Source organism: Mastomys coucha, unplaced genomic scaffold (assembly GCF_008632895.1).
Source record: "Mastomys coucha isolate ucsf_1 unplaced genomic scaffold, UCSF_Mcou_1 pScaffold22, whole genome shotgun sequence".
Lineage (NCBI taxonomy): Eukaryota > Metazoa > Chordata > Mammalia > Rodentia > Muridae > Mastomys > Mastomys coucha.
In genome coordinates, this window is record NW_022196905.1 from 92,645,814 (window position 1) to 92,660,618 (window position 14,805).

Sequence of the window (14,805 nt, forward strand, 5' to 3'; positions counted from 1 at the left end):
TGGGATATTGGTTTACTGCAGTCAGATGCCCACCCAAAGGGGGTTGACTGATCCTTTCACAGGGGTTGCATACCAGATATCCTTCATATCAGATATTCACATTATAGCTCAAAAACCTAGCAAAATTACAGTTATGAAGTAGTAACAAAAATAATTTTATGGTTGAGTCACCATAGCATGAGGAACTGTATTAAAGGGTTGTAGCATTAGGAAGACTGAGAACCACGACTCTACAGCAACAGGAATGGAAGCCACAGTCTTACATATGCCAAGTGCTCCTCCAGATACTACAGCCCAGCCAACAGCCTGTTTTAAAAAGACTATAGGTTGGTGAGATGGCTCAGTGGACAAAAGTGATTGCTGACAAACCTGGCAACCCAAGTTCCGAGACCAAGACCCACGTGGAGGAAGGAGAGGACTGACCCTACAGACTGCCCTCTGGCTTCCACATACAGTGGCATGCACACACCCACTCACTGAGAAATCAAGAAAATGCAGTAAAAAGGTAAAAAAAAATAAAGACTGACCAAGTAAGATAGGATTACACACTTTAATCTGATTGATGTGGAGAAAGTAGGAAAGACATCAAAGAAATCTATTTTAGGTCTGTTTTATCCATAGCCAGATGCAAGTTTCCTAAAAAGTACACTGAAGTTTTAAAAGCTGCATTTTGTCAGAACTCCTCAGGAAACCATACTATGTGTAATCCAGGAAAGACACTATTTGCAGAACAGGAAAATCATAAAGGCGACAAGAGATAAAAACAAAGGACAGCACTGGAGTCCAAGCAGCTCTAGGGGAGTATGCCAGCAGAAATAATGTCAAAGCTCCTGGGTAGCCACCACGGGAGCATGCTAATGAGGGGTTGGTCCCGGTCTTAGCATGGCTTTCTTTGGAGAGGTGGCAATGTCACCGAATAGTGCAGCTGTCCTCAGACGCCCAGCTTGCTGGCCTGACTGAGGACAACCTTGAGGACTGGCATGAAGGCTGAGGTCTCACTGAAGTTGCTGGTGCTGACGATGTGAGTGTGGACACTCAACCCTTCAGAGTAGTTCCTTGTCTCAATGCTTCTTGCAATGGTGTGGAGACCATTGATGATTGTTGGAGAAAGCTGAAAGAAAGGACGGGGCAGGAGAGGGAGTTACCTTACAGTTTCCCACAATGCTCTGCAAGCATTTAACCCAGAGGTTTACACGGAGCCTGAGACACTCCTTATGAATGTGTAACTAGTTAGCACTTTGGAATGTTTTAAAGCAAACAAAGATTTTAGACCAAGTGAAAGTTACACTTTCATGTAGAAGCCTGGTGGGACACCTCGTGTGACAAGTCCTTTATGCTGTAGAGCAGGTCTTTCCTTACTGACTTCCTCCTGCAAGCCAAACTGCTTACATCTCTTTCCAACGAAGAGTTTCCCTTCTCCAGTTATGTTAGCCAGAGGACTGGAATCACTTCTTATAATTCTACCTTCTCTTCTGGCATTTTAAAACTTTGTTTTGCTTTTTTTCTTTGCAACTAGCTCTTGCTGAGTTGTCGAGGCTGAATTCACACTCCTGGGCTGAGGAGAAGCTCTCCCCAGGAGCTGGGGTCTCTGGTCCATGCTGCTAACCTGGCTACAAAGGTCAGTTCAAGAGGGCCACGGAGATCCCTGGCTGTGGCTTCTCACAGTCATAGGTTATCACCCTGACCAACTGGCAGCCACATCTGGTTTCGCTTTTCTATACCAGCTGTTGTGGGAGAAAAGGATCAAGAGTCTAGAGAGATGACAAATTCTTCTCTAGAAAACAGGGTACCTGCCTTGCCTCTGGTTTCTGATACATGGGCCATGTAAAATGAGCATCACCAGTTACCCTGGACCCAGCACGGTCCAGTTTGTATTTCTGGACTTTGTCATAAAAAGGGCATTTCACCTCTTACGTTCACTCCCCCACCCTGCGCAAATGGGATTTGGGAAAGACCATTCTGTACCTTTCATGACATGTTTGCCATCCCCCCAGAGTGACAGTGTTGGTGAGTCACTATATTAGCAACAAAGAATAATGGATTGCCATAATTGACCTCTTCGCCCCCAAAAAACGTACTGTCTGTTCTCTAAGCTTGTCGTAGAGGAACTCCAGGCGCTTGCTGGCATCATCCAGCTTCCTCTTGGTTTGCTGCAGGAGAGGAGAACAGGTGTTAGCTTGACCCTACACTTAGGATGCTGCAGGAGAGAACAGGTGCTAGCTTGAACCCTACACTTGGGATGCTGAAGGCCTTTGTCTATCAGGGCAGTGGAGGCAACTATGACCACAGCTCATTCAATACTGAAGGAGCACCACAAATGACTTTAAAAAGATTTTTTAAAAATTTATTTTACAGTTTTAAGCATACATGTGTTTTGCTTGCATGTCCATGCACCACATGTGTGCAGTGCCTTCAGAGATCATAAGAGGGTGCTGGACCCCCTGGGAGTGGAATTACAGAAGTGTGAGCTGCCATGCGGGTGCTGGGAATGAAACCCAGGCTCTGTGCAATGTAACAGTACAGCCCAAACTCTCCAGCCCCAGGTTTTTTTGTAGCTAAGTAAACTATGAGAAGAAGAATACATACAGGGTCTGTAGCTGAGGAGAGGCAGCGCTGGATAAGATCCTCAAATGTAGTCTTTAGAATGAGGTGCTCGTCTGGAATAGGTTTCTTGGTAATTTTTTCTGTTGGTAGGGCCTGCACATGCTGAAAGAATTAATGTTATAAAAACAATGAGAAAGTACTAGAAAGCGCTCTATATACAATGTCCTGATTCTATGTAAAGAGAACCAACAGCTTTGGAGGCAGATCTGTTAAAAATAAAATGAAAGTTTAACATGTTTGTGAAGAAATGGGTAAGAGGCCAGTAGGAGGCGCTAGCACTCCTTGGACAGCTTCGGTTTGTATATCTAAGGACTGGGTCCAAGCTAAGTGGCAGAATGCTTGTCCAATAAACGTGAGGCCCAGGTATCCTTGCAATAGACACAAACACACACACATACACCCTGAAGTACCTGACTGGTTACACACAGTCCCTGGTTTGTGTTTATTCTGGTATTCTGCTGTGCTTTTACCCCTTTACAGTTGATTTTATTGAAATAGTTTTACTGTAATGCCCAACTAGCTGAAATCATGGGGATTCTCCTACCTTAATCTCAAAGTGCTACAACTGTGGGCCACCCCTGACTACTCTCTTACTATTCTTAAAGGGTGTTGATTACAGAAAACCTGTGAGATGAAGCCAAAGGGTAAGTAAGACTGAGCGGCCGGTGCCATTGCTCAGTGACAGTGATGGATGGGCAAGCAGGAACTCTTCTGCACTCTTCCTCATCAGTTCATTCTTTCACTCCCTCAAAAGGCACCAGGCAATTATGCACGAACTGGTGAGCCAACACAGAAATGACTTCAGTCCTAAGAAGGTTCACAGGCCACTGGGAAAGAAGCAAAGCTTAAAACTGACAAGATATGTGACAGTGTGCCTACAGTAAGTTGATGCTTAGCCCCCCTCCCATGCCCGCACAGACGTGCACATGTGCAGCCTGGTCTTCATGTAGGTCCCTAGCTTGGCTATCTTGTCTGGCCTCAGTGGGAGAAGCCTAACCCTGCAGAGACTTGATGTGCAAGGGTTGGGAGATACCTGGGTGGGGGGCACTCCACTCAGAGAAAGGGGCAAGGGATAGGGAGGCCTGGGAAAGGGACAGCGATCAGCAATTGGGATATAAAGTGAATAAATAAAGCTGATGCTTACAGGAACTCAAAGACACTATAACTCAGATACATAAGATGAACTTGGCTAACCACTTAAGGAGAGAAAATCATTCTAGACAGAAGGAATAACAAATAGACAGGAAGGGCCACACTTCTACCAGGGGACACAAGGGAGGCTGGAGCGGAGAGGACTCTAAGCACAGGAGTCCTTTATAGGGGGAACTATTTGGTCCCTATCCATTAACAACAGGAAGACACAATGTTCTAGCCAAACACTGAGTACGAGCAAACAGGTGTCACACTTGTAGTCCTGAAAGTGTCTTGAGGCAGGATGTTCTCTCAGCCAGTCTGCATGGCTAAGACAGAGGCAGCAGAACCAGTGTTTCCCAGGCCGGCTGCTTGGTTCCTCAGTGAGCACTGACCCCAGCTCTTTACATTTTTATGTACTGCTCCTTCTAAGTGGACTTGGAAATGTGCTATGAGTTCTTAACTTCTGGGACTCTGCCAACTAACTTTTTCTGTGAAAAGCACATACAAATGTGTCTCCCTATCTAGAGGTAAGGCTAACTTAGTAGGGTTTTGTGTTGTTTGTCTGAGTTTTTTTTAAGAAAGGGTATCTTTGTGTAGCTCTGGCTGTTCTGGAACCCATTCTGTAGACCTGGGTGGTCTTGAACCCAGAGATCTGCCAGAAACCTGTGTATGTGTCACCACATTCAACTTAGCTTAGTAGGTCATTTAGTACACACTAAGTGACATAACTCATAACATTTTTACTTAGCATTTTAAAAAGAAAACCCTATAAAAACAGCTTTTGCTTAGCAGCCTCAGATACAGTGCTGACTCAGCCAATCTTAACTTGTGTACTGACTAGATTTAAGGAAACACTCAGTTACTGAGACCCAGTAAGCACACACTCCCCAAATATGTAACTCTTGTCTAGAAAGCTTATGCATAGCCATGCATAGCCATTTATGCCAAGTTCATACCGACCAAGCCATCTCCCCAAGCATTCCTACAGATATACTGATACCTGGATGGTGTTTCCAATGGGAGCTCCCGGGGCCCCTTCAGTGTTGGGCTTTGAGAAAGGCGGTGGCATGCCTGTTTGAGCAAGAGGCTGCTGTACACCATGGAAGGGCTGGCCGCCTGCTAGGTGCGGCTGCGGGAAGGAGGCGTGGCTTGACAGTGGCCCTGGAGTTGAAGGCTGCTGCTGTAGCCCCTGTGACTGGGAATCACCCGAAGGGTTCATGATTGGTGACGTAATGGGAACAGGAGGCATGAAGTTTTCAGGCATCTTTTAAAAGATGAAAAAAAAAAAAGTTAAAGCAGAAAAAGTAAGAGAAATTTCCTTAGCTAATCCAAGTAAAGGCCTGAGAGTACCCCACAGTTACATTTCTTAGCAGAATTTTATGCAGAATTCCAGAGTAAAACATCAAAGCAGACCTAACTGTGCTAACATGGGTGCGGACCACACTCGGGGTCATCTCTTTGTCCTCTCACAGACTCCCAATAACATGCACTTTATCTACAGGAACCAACGTGTCATGTGTGTGCGCTCATGTGCGCATGTGTACACATTGCATGACAACAGGATGTAATTCCAGTTTCCTAGATCACTATGTAGCTGCTACTTGGCATTAAAAACAGCAGATGAAGTTTCAGAATTATTACATATAAGTACACTGTAGCTATCTTCAGACACTCCAGAAGAGGGCATCAAATCTCATTACGGATGGTTGTGAGCCACCATGTGATTGCTGGGAACTGAACTCAGGACCTCTGGAAGAGCAGTCAGTGCTCTTACCTGCTGAGCTGTCTCTGCAGCCCCTATTATTAGCTTTTTACTGAGGTTTCCTACCTGACTTAGTATCTCCCAGTGTTCTGTCCTAGCCTCTATTCTTGGAGAATAAAATTACCAAGAATTTATAATATATATAGCTTCAGAGAAAGAAAAAAATACCATTAATATTCAATAGTTTTTTTTTTTTAAGTAAGTACAGTGCATTTCTTCATTTAATGTTACTTGTGACAGGGACAGCAAAATGGCTTGGTAGACAATTGTCAGCAAGCCCAAACACCTGAGTTAAATCTCTGGGACTCACATGGTAGAAGAAAAAGCCCGCTCTCTACAAGGCATCTCCTGACCTATATACTTTGTGGCGCACGCGCGCGCACACACACACACACACAAAGGGGGGGGAGGAAGAGAGAGAGGTGGGGAGAGAGGAGAGAAGGGGGAAAAATCAGAAACAATTTTTAAAATTATTGCAAGAGGCTGGAAAGATGGTTTAGTGGTTAGGAACACTGCTGCTTTTCCAAGAGGATCTAGGTTCATTTCCCAGCACCCACATGACAGTTCATAACTGTCTATAACTCTAGTCCCAGGAGAGCTTACAACCTCACACAGACACACATGCAAGCAAAACATCAACATACATAAAATAAATCATTAAAATTATTGTAAAAGAAAATCTAAAATGTAAGTATAAATTACTGTTGATTATAAAATATAATCATTATTATTGCTAGAATACCAAAGGACCAAAGAAACTTCAAAAATTCAACAGCAAAGCCAAAAATTCTGCTTCCTACTGCTGGAGAAGCTTTAAAGAGGCTTTAATTTCCACCTCTCTCAGCAGAGGAAGGCTGTCCTGGAGAGGACATTTGACACAAGTCTCACTAGAGAGCTAAGCCGAGACTGGCCTCACACTGAGGCTGGGATCTGGGCTGTTTCCAGGCCCTTAGCCTCTTGTTCTCAAGACTGGAATAAGGGACTACAGTAAAGCAACTTTATTTAAAGCAGAAAAGCAGAGGAAGGCACATTTCGATGAGTTTCAAGACAGTGAGAAGCATACAGAGAAACCTTGTCTCAGGTTGGGCGGGGAGCGGGGGGGGGGGGGGGGGGGGGGGGTGGGGGGAGTAGAAACACTTGTCTCTGCGGACAGCAGGGACACATGAATGAGGTTGCTTGGTGGTCCTAGCTTTGCTGGTATTGCTTGAGTCCAAAGGCAGGGGCCAGGCTAGTAAATGTAGTTTTTGTTCTCTTTTTTGACTGATAGGTTAATTTATTTAATCATCTCTCCACTGCAAATATGGTTTGAATCACATGCAAGCTAAATCATGTGTAGACACAGATGGTAAGCAGGAAATTCTTCCTAAAAGTTGACTTGTAGACACAGTTTTGCTTTATTACATGTACATCCAACGCTAGGTCAGGCCACATTAGCCTTTCTACTCTTGTACTTGAATGTAAGCAGAGAATGACTGGATAGAATCGTCCAAGTCTGGTAGTCAAGAAGGGGAAGAGAAACTTGAACTGCACTGTTCAGGGTGGGGTATGTGCGCTAGGTGTGTTGTTCAGAGAGAAAGTCTGTACATGGAACACGCACAAAGTGTCGCAGGCGGCCAAGCACACTGCGAGGAGATGACAGCACAGGCCAAGCCAAGGAAGCCCCAGGTTCCCGTGCTGGCCTGCCTCGTCCTTCTAGTCATGGGGACTACTGTTGTGTGTCACCCACAGTAAGGCTTTGATGACACACTCTGGCTTCCCTCCTTTTACCATGGATTAGACGACAACTTGGTATACACATCAGCCGGCAAGCTATGCCTTTAAAGTCACTGGATAAGTGTGCTCCACGTAGTATAAAGACATGCACCAGGTAGAGAGCCTCCTCCATTACCTTCTTCTTCTTCGGTACTCTGTTCAAAGCTGGAGGATCATTCCAACCATTCTGAGGACCTACAACAGAAGACATTTTCCTTCAGAACCCTACAAGTTCTCCTTAACTGTGAGGTAACTGCTGGCACACAGGCTCTACCAATCAGCTGGGGTCACACAGAGCCTGCCTTAGACAGCTAATCCTAATAGCACTGCTATGTAAAGGGATTGCCCTAAGCTTCAGGCCTTCAAAGTCAGTTCTCTTTTCTCCTGATAAAGGAAAACTAGGTTGGCCATGTGTGCTTCTGCATAGCTCTGTCATACTCAATGTACAAAGAAGAAAAAAAAGAGAGAGCCCTCCATTGCAACTCAACACACACGCTGCAAAGATGCTGAACATGATTCTATTTTTTAAAAAAAGTTTCCAGGCCAGGAAGCAACTCAATGACAGAATGTTTGCCCAGAATGGGAGGCCTGGGTTCTATGCCCAGTATAACACAGGACAAACAAACAACAGCAGAGCCCAAGCACAGAACAGCTGGTAACTCTTGTCGTTTGCTGCCTTATGAAACTATGGTCAAACACAGTGAGCTTCCTCAGAAACTGAAAACCCAAGATGCTGGCATCTCAGAGTAAGAAATGGCCACCAGCAGAGCTCACTGCTTTCGTACCAGCATATTACAAAGCATGCTGAAATCAGAGAGCTTCCAAATTACAAGGTGATTACACCTCACCATGGAAGCAGACAGCTGCTAGAGCACAGGTGTGTGCATGAACATATGAAGACAGAAAGGGAGTTGGTTTGGGGGATGCCCCTCCTCCTTGCTGAGCTGATACAAATATTATATCACAACAAAATTGCTTGGCAAACCAAAGAAACTGAACAAGGTCAGCTCTTTCCCTAAGCACTATGGACTTAGTTGCTTTTGTTAAATAGAACTTCCTACAAGTTTACCATGAGACAAGCCGGATAGGGCTCTGAACAGTCAGGAGTTGGTCCAAGCTACAGCGTCACATCTGCTTAACAAATTCTCAAATGTACCACCACACAGAGGAATCACTGAAATTTCACCCACCACCTCATGTTCGTAGCTGCACATAACAATCCTGTCCTCACCAAGGCAGGCAGTGTCCATGATTTAAAGCTGGGAGTCGTTATATACATTTAATCATTACTAAAATTTGATTCAATTAAGAAGCCAAATAAAAATGATACTAACCACATGCATTATTAATGCCCATTCATTAGCTGTATTTAATGATTAAATTATTTACTAAAGTATGTTTTGCAACCAATTCACCTTCCAATATAGATGCCTGGTCTTGGAAAGATTGATTTTCTGTAGACAAAATGTAAAAGTCACTTAGATAGTATTATGGAGACATTCTAAGATTATCACTTTCTACTTTTTCTTCCCTGCTTAACAGGACCCAGAAAAAGCAAACTAACCTCAAAGGAACAAAACTTTACAATTTTTTAAAACTTACTTATTGACACTAAGTAGCATAGGCTGACCTTAAACTCATGATCCTCCTGCCTTAGCCTCTCAAGGGCTGGAATAACAGATATGCATGACCACATTTGCTCTAAAACTTACTTTTAAGTCAAGTTATGTGAAATGTCTTCTATCCAATTAAGAAAGTCATTACAAATACAGAGGTGGATGCCCTCAGCCAACCATTGGACTGAGCACAAGGTCCCCAATGGAGGAGCTAGAGAAAGGACCCAAGGAGCTGAAGAGTTTGCAGCCCCATAGGACGAACAACATGAACCAACCAGTACACCAGAGCTCCCGAGAACTAAACCACCAACCAAGGAATACACATAGAGGGACTAATGGCTCCAGCTGCATATGTAGCAGAGGATGGCCTTGTCAGGCATCAATGGGAGGAGAAGCCCTTGGTCCTGAGAAGGCTCTATGCCCCAGTATAGGGGAATGCCAGGACAGGGAAGTGGGAGTAGGTGAGTTAGTGAGCAGGGGGAGGGGGTTAGCACAGGGGCTTTTCAAGGGGAAACCAGGAAAAGGGATACATTTGAAATGTAAATAAAGAAAATATCTAATAAAAATAAATAAATAAAGAACCCTTAATAAGAGTCATCAGTTGTTGTGAGTTTTTTGTTTGTTTTTGTTGTTAATTCCTTTGGGCTTTTTTTGTTTGGTTTTTTTTTTTTTTTTTTGGTTTTCCGAGACAGGGTTTCTCTGTGTAGCCCTGGCTGTCCTGGAACTCACTCTGTAGACCAGGCTGGCCTCGAACTCAGAAATCCACCTGTCTCTGCCTCCCAAGTGCTGGGATTAAAGGCATGCGCCACCACTGCCTGGCTACAATGAACTCTTAACAGCACTGTTTCCTCCTCCTAGCAGTCTCTTCTAAGACAGGCTCATCCTTCATGTAAAACCTAGTGTTTCCCTAGTTCTTATCCTGGCCATTTCTCTATGTAACATCCTAAGCGCATAGCACTTTCCCCACTCCCATCTACCTACTCATGCCATTTGCCGATAAGTGTGTCATGTTGGCGTGATTCAAAGCCAACTGAGAACCTGTTCAAGAAGAGTAATTCATGAGGCTGAGGTAGGGCCTAATGCTATCTTTCCAGCAGGTTCTTAAGTGACACCAGGGCTGCTGTCAAGCCTCCAACAATGGGGAAGAGTAAACACTGACCACAAAGCATCCATTGTCAGGTTCTCAGGGCTGGGTAGGCCCAGAGTGGCTCAAAAGCAGGTATACTTCTCTGCACACACAGCCTTCAGAACCCAACCAGCTTCAGTGGGCAAAGCAAGAGCCAAGAGCCAAGAGAAACACCCAAGCAGGAACCTTCAAGTGTTCTGCTCTCACCCAGCTGCAGCACAAGGAAGTCTGAGGAGCAACTGTCACATGATCCCTCAGTGACCGCAAGGAGGTCATAACAAAGTTAACAGCAAATCAGAATCAAATAAGCATCAAGACTCTGGGAGGGCAGGTTGCTGGCTAGCTCTACGCCATCATAGTTTTGAAAGTGTTTTCTCTTAGAAACAATCACAAAGTAAACCAAGGACTGGAAAAAAAAAAAAAAGAGTCAAACAGCACTCACTCATCCCAGACAGTGAGATGGGGCCCACTTTCCGCACTGTTGCCACTTCACCCCAGGACTGGGGGCAGCATGTGTCACAATCTCTTCCATGAGGAAACCACCAGATTATTCTCCTGAAAGTGCCACTTAGGTCACCCCACTCAGCAATCCAGGATCTCTCACTAGACTCTTATTTTCTTATTGTATAAACTATAAACTCTTTATCCTATTACATGAGGCTACTCAAAATCTGATACAGATACAACCTTTTATTTTCTAGGAGGTACTCGTTATTCCTTAGAAATACACTGTCCTTTTCAGCCTCTCTACTTCTTCAATAATTCCTATTACAAAGTAGACAGGTTCTTGTTAAGAACTGACTGAATAAATGTTTTGCTAATGACAACATCCATTTCTCTGAGCCTTTGCCACATAATCTCATATATTAACAGGAAGCTTGGAAATCTATAGGCTCTAACAGTAATTATTCACTGGTCAACAGAAATTTCTAAATCTCAAACAAATTCATGATCCAAGACACATTACAGTATGACAAACTTTCTGGTCACAACTATGTAACGTCAACAAACTCTTTAGGAAATCCAAATTGAAAGCGTGGTGAGGTGACTGTAACTAAGCTGTACAAGAAGGCTTACATGCAGGAAGTGAACAGACAGCGAGCCATACACAGTGCATGCTCAGCACCAGGGAAGGTTAGTGTGGGTGCTCTTCCCACTAGCCATTCTGCTCTCGGCCAGGTTACAACTGCACAGTGAACAGAACCTCGTGGCAAACGCACTTCTGCCTAAGGCGGGGAAAAGCTGTGCACTGTCTCATTTTCTGTGCAAATATTTATTTTCCGTAGAAAGTGACAAAAGCCTCCAGCAGTGGTGCTGTGGGATTCTTGTGATCCCACCACTGAGAAGTCTCTATGCTGACACGAGAACTCCAACACCTGGCACAGAACGAGCAGGTTAAACCGGAGCAATGTGTGAGCTCTGAGACTGTTCGCAACACTCGGAAGCTCCAGTTTCCTCAGCTCCATCTTAACAAGACTAAGAGGTTCTGTTTCTCAGGGCTGTGAAGAGTGAAGGCAAGACATACAGCAAATGCCAGGTCACACCCAAGGCATTTTAATAACAGTGAGTTCCTCTTCTACTTCCTGCCGCACTTAAGAGGCCGTTTACCTGAAGCCACACTGTCTTTTCCTGAAGAATCACATTCAGATGCTCAGAATGGTTTGCGTATCTAGGTTCAAGGGCATTTTTGGAAGTCTAGGAGCTAGCACCCATTTCTAAACCATCCAACTACTAGGACATGTCTGTGGTGTATTAACTGAAATGTGTGTGCTGGGCCCCCCTTCCGTGTGTTTTTTCTCTTCCATGGTCAACTCTGCCCACAGTTATTAAGTGGAATATTAAGCATTTGTAAGCAATAGCTGCCAAGTCTGATATGCTCGTTTCAAGACAGAAGAGTACAAGCTGCCCCTTCGTCCAGTGTGTCCAAGCTAGAGTCTACCCTTACCTCAGTTAACAAGGCCCTAAAGTGAAGACTGTATCGACATAGCAAGTTATTACAGTCTGTTGTTTTAATTTTTAGTTACCGTCAATCCAATACTATTCTTAGTTAACATAACAGTTTATCCCACACGTGGGGTTGGTGGTATATGATATCAAACACAGGCTGAGCTTCCACAGATAAAACCAAGACAATGCAAGTTTCCAAAATCCCTGTAGTGTGTAATTTTTGCTCTTTGGATGTTAATATTACATATTAGAAAACGGGGAAAGAGATGAGCTTATAATTCTAGGATCAATTATAAGATTTTAAAACTGTAATATTTTTAAAATATTTTATATCCATATTTATTGTTGTATTTATTTGAAAAGAATGCTTCTATCAAGCTGGTGAGATGGCTCAGTGGCTAAGAGCAGTGACTGCCCTTCCAGAGGTCCTGAGTTCAGATCCCAGCAACCACACGGTGGCTCACAACCATCTGTAATGAGATCTGATACCCTCTTCTGGGTGTCTGAAGACAGCTACATTGTACTTATAATAGTATATAAATAAAGTAAAAAGAATGCTTCTATCACAGACTTATGACACTTTTATCAGAGTTCCTCTTAGCTTCAGGGTCAGGGTTAAGCGGGGCTTCCTCAAGCCTTCTGCCCCACTAGTCTGAACAGCCATTATAATCTGAAGAGGGCACTATCAAATGCTGAGGAACTGGGCCTTCAAGATTTATCTTCTTACATTTATTGCCTTGTGTTTATGGACGTCAAAGGACAACCTCCAGACGCCATTTCTTTTCTACCAGCATGTCAGGCTAGCAGCAAGTGAACCACTTGACCCACTGAGCCAGCCCACAACAACATTCTAAGAACACTGAGCACACTTCAGCTCAAGTAAAGAAATGGGCTGGAGAGCTGATGCCCTCTTCTGGGGTGTCTACAATAGAACATTTCGCTAGTACTTGAGGCCTACGTTCAATTCCCAAGGATGGCCCCACACTCCCTGCTCCACCCTCCATAGTTCTGCACTTCACATAACAGTACCCACTAAATCTGATTTTGACTATCATTCATCTTGCCAACTGATTTTCTACCTTTTAAAGCACGTGCAGCAGCAGGTTATACAGTCTTAGTATTTTGAAGCGCTAGTCTGTTTTCTTCATTTAGTAGCTGATGTTCGTTATGGGAGGCTCACACTCATGCAAATTTTAGAATTTGTTATAAAAACTCAACCGATACCCCACATTACCCAGCTCACAAACACTTGGGAATAATGCCCCTCCAGCCACCCCTCTGCTCATGAACCAGGAGCCCAAGCAGATCCCTTCCAAGCGCAGACCTGTTCTTTGGGACGCAGGCAGCTCACTGGCAGCAGGCGGTGTACCTGTTGTTCCAGGAGGCAGTGCATAAGCTGAAGATGATGGTGGAGCTCCTGGTCCGCCATGCTGGAAGGATGCTCCAGAGGGCGGGGGAGGGAAAGCAGCAGCAGAGCTGGAGGTAGGTGAGGAGGCTTGCTGGGCTGGGTACATCTGAGGCTGCCCAGAATAGGAAGCGACAGGAGATATATACGGGGTGTTAGGGTAAGCGCTAGAAGTAGGAGGAGCAATAGGCTGTTGAGGTCGATAAACTGCTGACCCCCCTGTTCCGAAGGAATACTGCTGGGCTGGCTGGTAAGCTACATCAAGGGGAAGAAACAGAAATCTTTAATTAGTTACATATTTATTCACATAGAAGTAGGAAGAAAAAGTAATGGTATAGGAAGATGGCTCCAATCATTAATCTTATAACAGTGAGACCAAAAGCTAGCACTTAGGTCTGAGAATGTAGCTCAGTGACAGAGCACTTGCCTAGCATGGGAACAACCTGGGTTCTATCTCCAGTACCTCAAAAATAAACAGAAAAACAATAACAACACAAAACCTTAGCATGCTACCTCTGAGAGACACAGACCATCAGATCCAAGAGCTGACACCCTTCTCTGAGACTGCCTGTTCCTGTGAAGAATGCAGAGATAGCTAAGAGCCACCAGATGGAGTCATGAGGATGTATGGACGCAGAGCTTCTGCTTTTCTGGAATCCTATAGTTTCTTGTAGCTGGACTTCAGCCTCCACCCTCAACCCTCTTGATGGAGTCTAACACTCTGCATAGCCAGGGCAGGAAGAGGGGCGGGAGAGGTCCTGTGGGGAGAGGCCCTGCAGTATGTGCCTGGGCCATCTGCTACCCAGAAACAGCAGTAAGTATTGCATGAGATGTAGATTTATGTGAAGAACCCCTGCAGCCCAGAAAGCCCTCATTTGGACCAGTGGTTAGGGGCATCTTGTTTTGTTTTGTTTTTTTTTTTAATAGCTGTTTAGGCCTTATGTTCTTAATTTTTAATAGTTATTTAATTTTATAATCTCCCTATTTTACTTAGGTTCTTTGTAGTTGTAAAACAGTTTTGGGTTTTGTTTTGTTTTGCTTCTTCTTCTGAGATAAGATCTTTACATAGCCCTGGCTGTCCTGAAACAATATTGACCAGGCTGGGCTCATTGCCTGCCTCTACCCACCCGATCTCCCAGGAATGGGATTAAAGGTGGGCATCCCCATGCCTTTTTTTTTTTTTTTTTCAAGTGTACCTGCTTTCTTTGTCAAAGTCCACAGAATATACAAATCTAAGAGTGCACACACATAAAGTCTGGGCTTTGGCACAACAAGACAGCATCATTTGTTCGTTGCTGCAAAACATATACTACCGTGGAGCAGATGCAGAGTCTGTGTGTGTAAGTGTGTGAGTGGCCTATACTTTCTGTGTGGGTGAGCATATGTGGGTACCTTGTACTTTCTGCTCAATTTTGCTCTAAAGCTAATTTATTTTTAAAAGTCTACACTAAATAAAATA

General features: G+C 44.3%; 1 protein-coding gene across 19 annotated transcripts in view; it reads right to left on the bottom strand.

Moving 5' to 3' along the window:
- Positions 1-536: 536 nt before the first annotated feature.
- The window catches only part of Sec31a (SEC31 homolog A, COPII coat complex component), a 58,245-nt gene continuing 43,976 nt past the window's right edge, over positions 537-14,805 (bottom strand). For 8 of the 19 annotated variants that reach the window (XM_031336939.1, XM_031336946.1, XM_031336943.1 and 5 more), the window contains 6 exons: positions 13,266-13,601; positions 7,389-7,447; positions 4,739-5,002; positions 2,587-2,706; positions 2,079-2,150; positions 537-1,111 (listed from right to left, as the gene is read on the bottom strand). In XM_031336939.1, coding sequence (XP_031192799.1) covers positions 932-1,111; positions 2,079-2,150; positions 2,587-2,706; positions 4,739-5,002; positions 7,389-7,447; positions 13,266-13,601 — 1,031 coding nt within the window. In that variant the 3' untranslated portion in view covers positions 537-931. The remainder of the gene's footprint in view (positions 1,112-2,078; positions 2,151-2,586; positions 2,707-4,738; positions 5,003-7,388; positions 7,448-13,265; positions 13,602-14,805) is intronic. The other 11 variants (XM_031336948.1, XM_031336941.1, XM_031336940.1 and 8 more) reach the window with 2 other exon arrangements.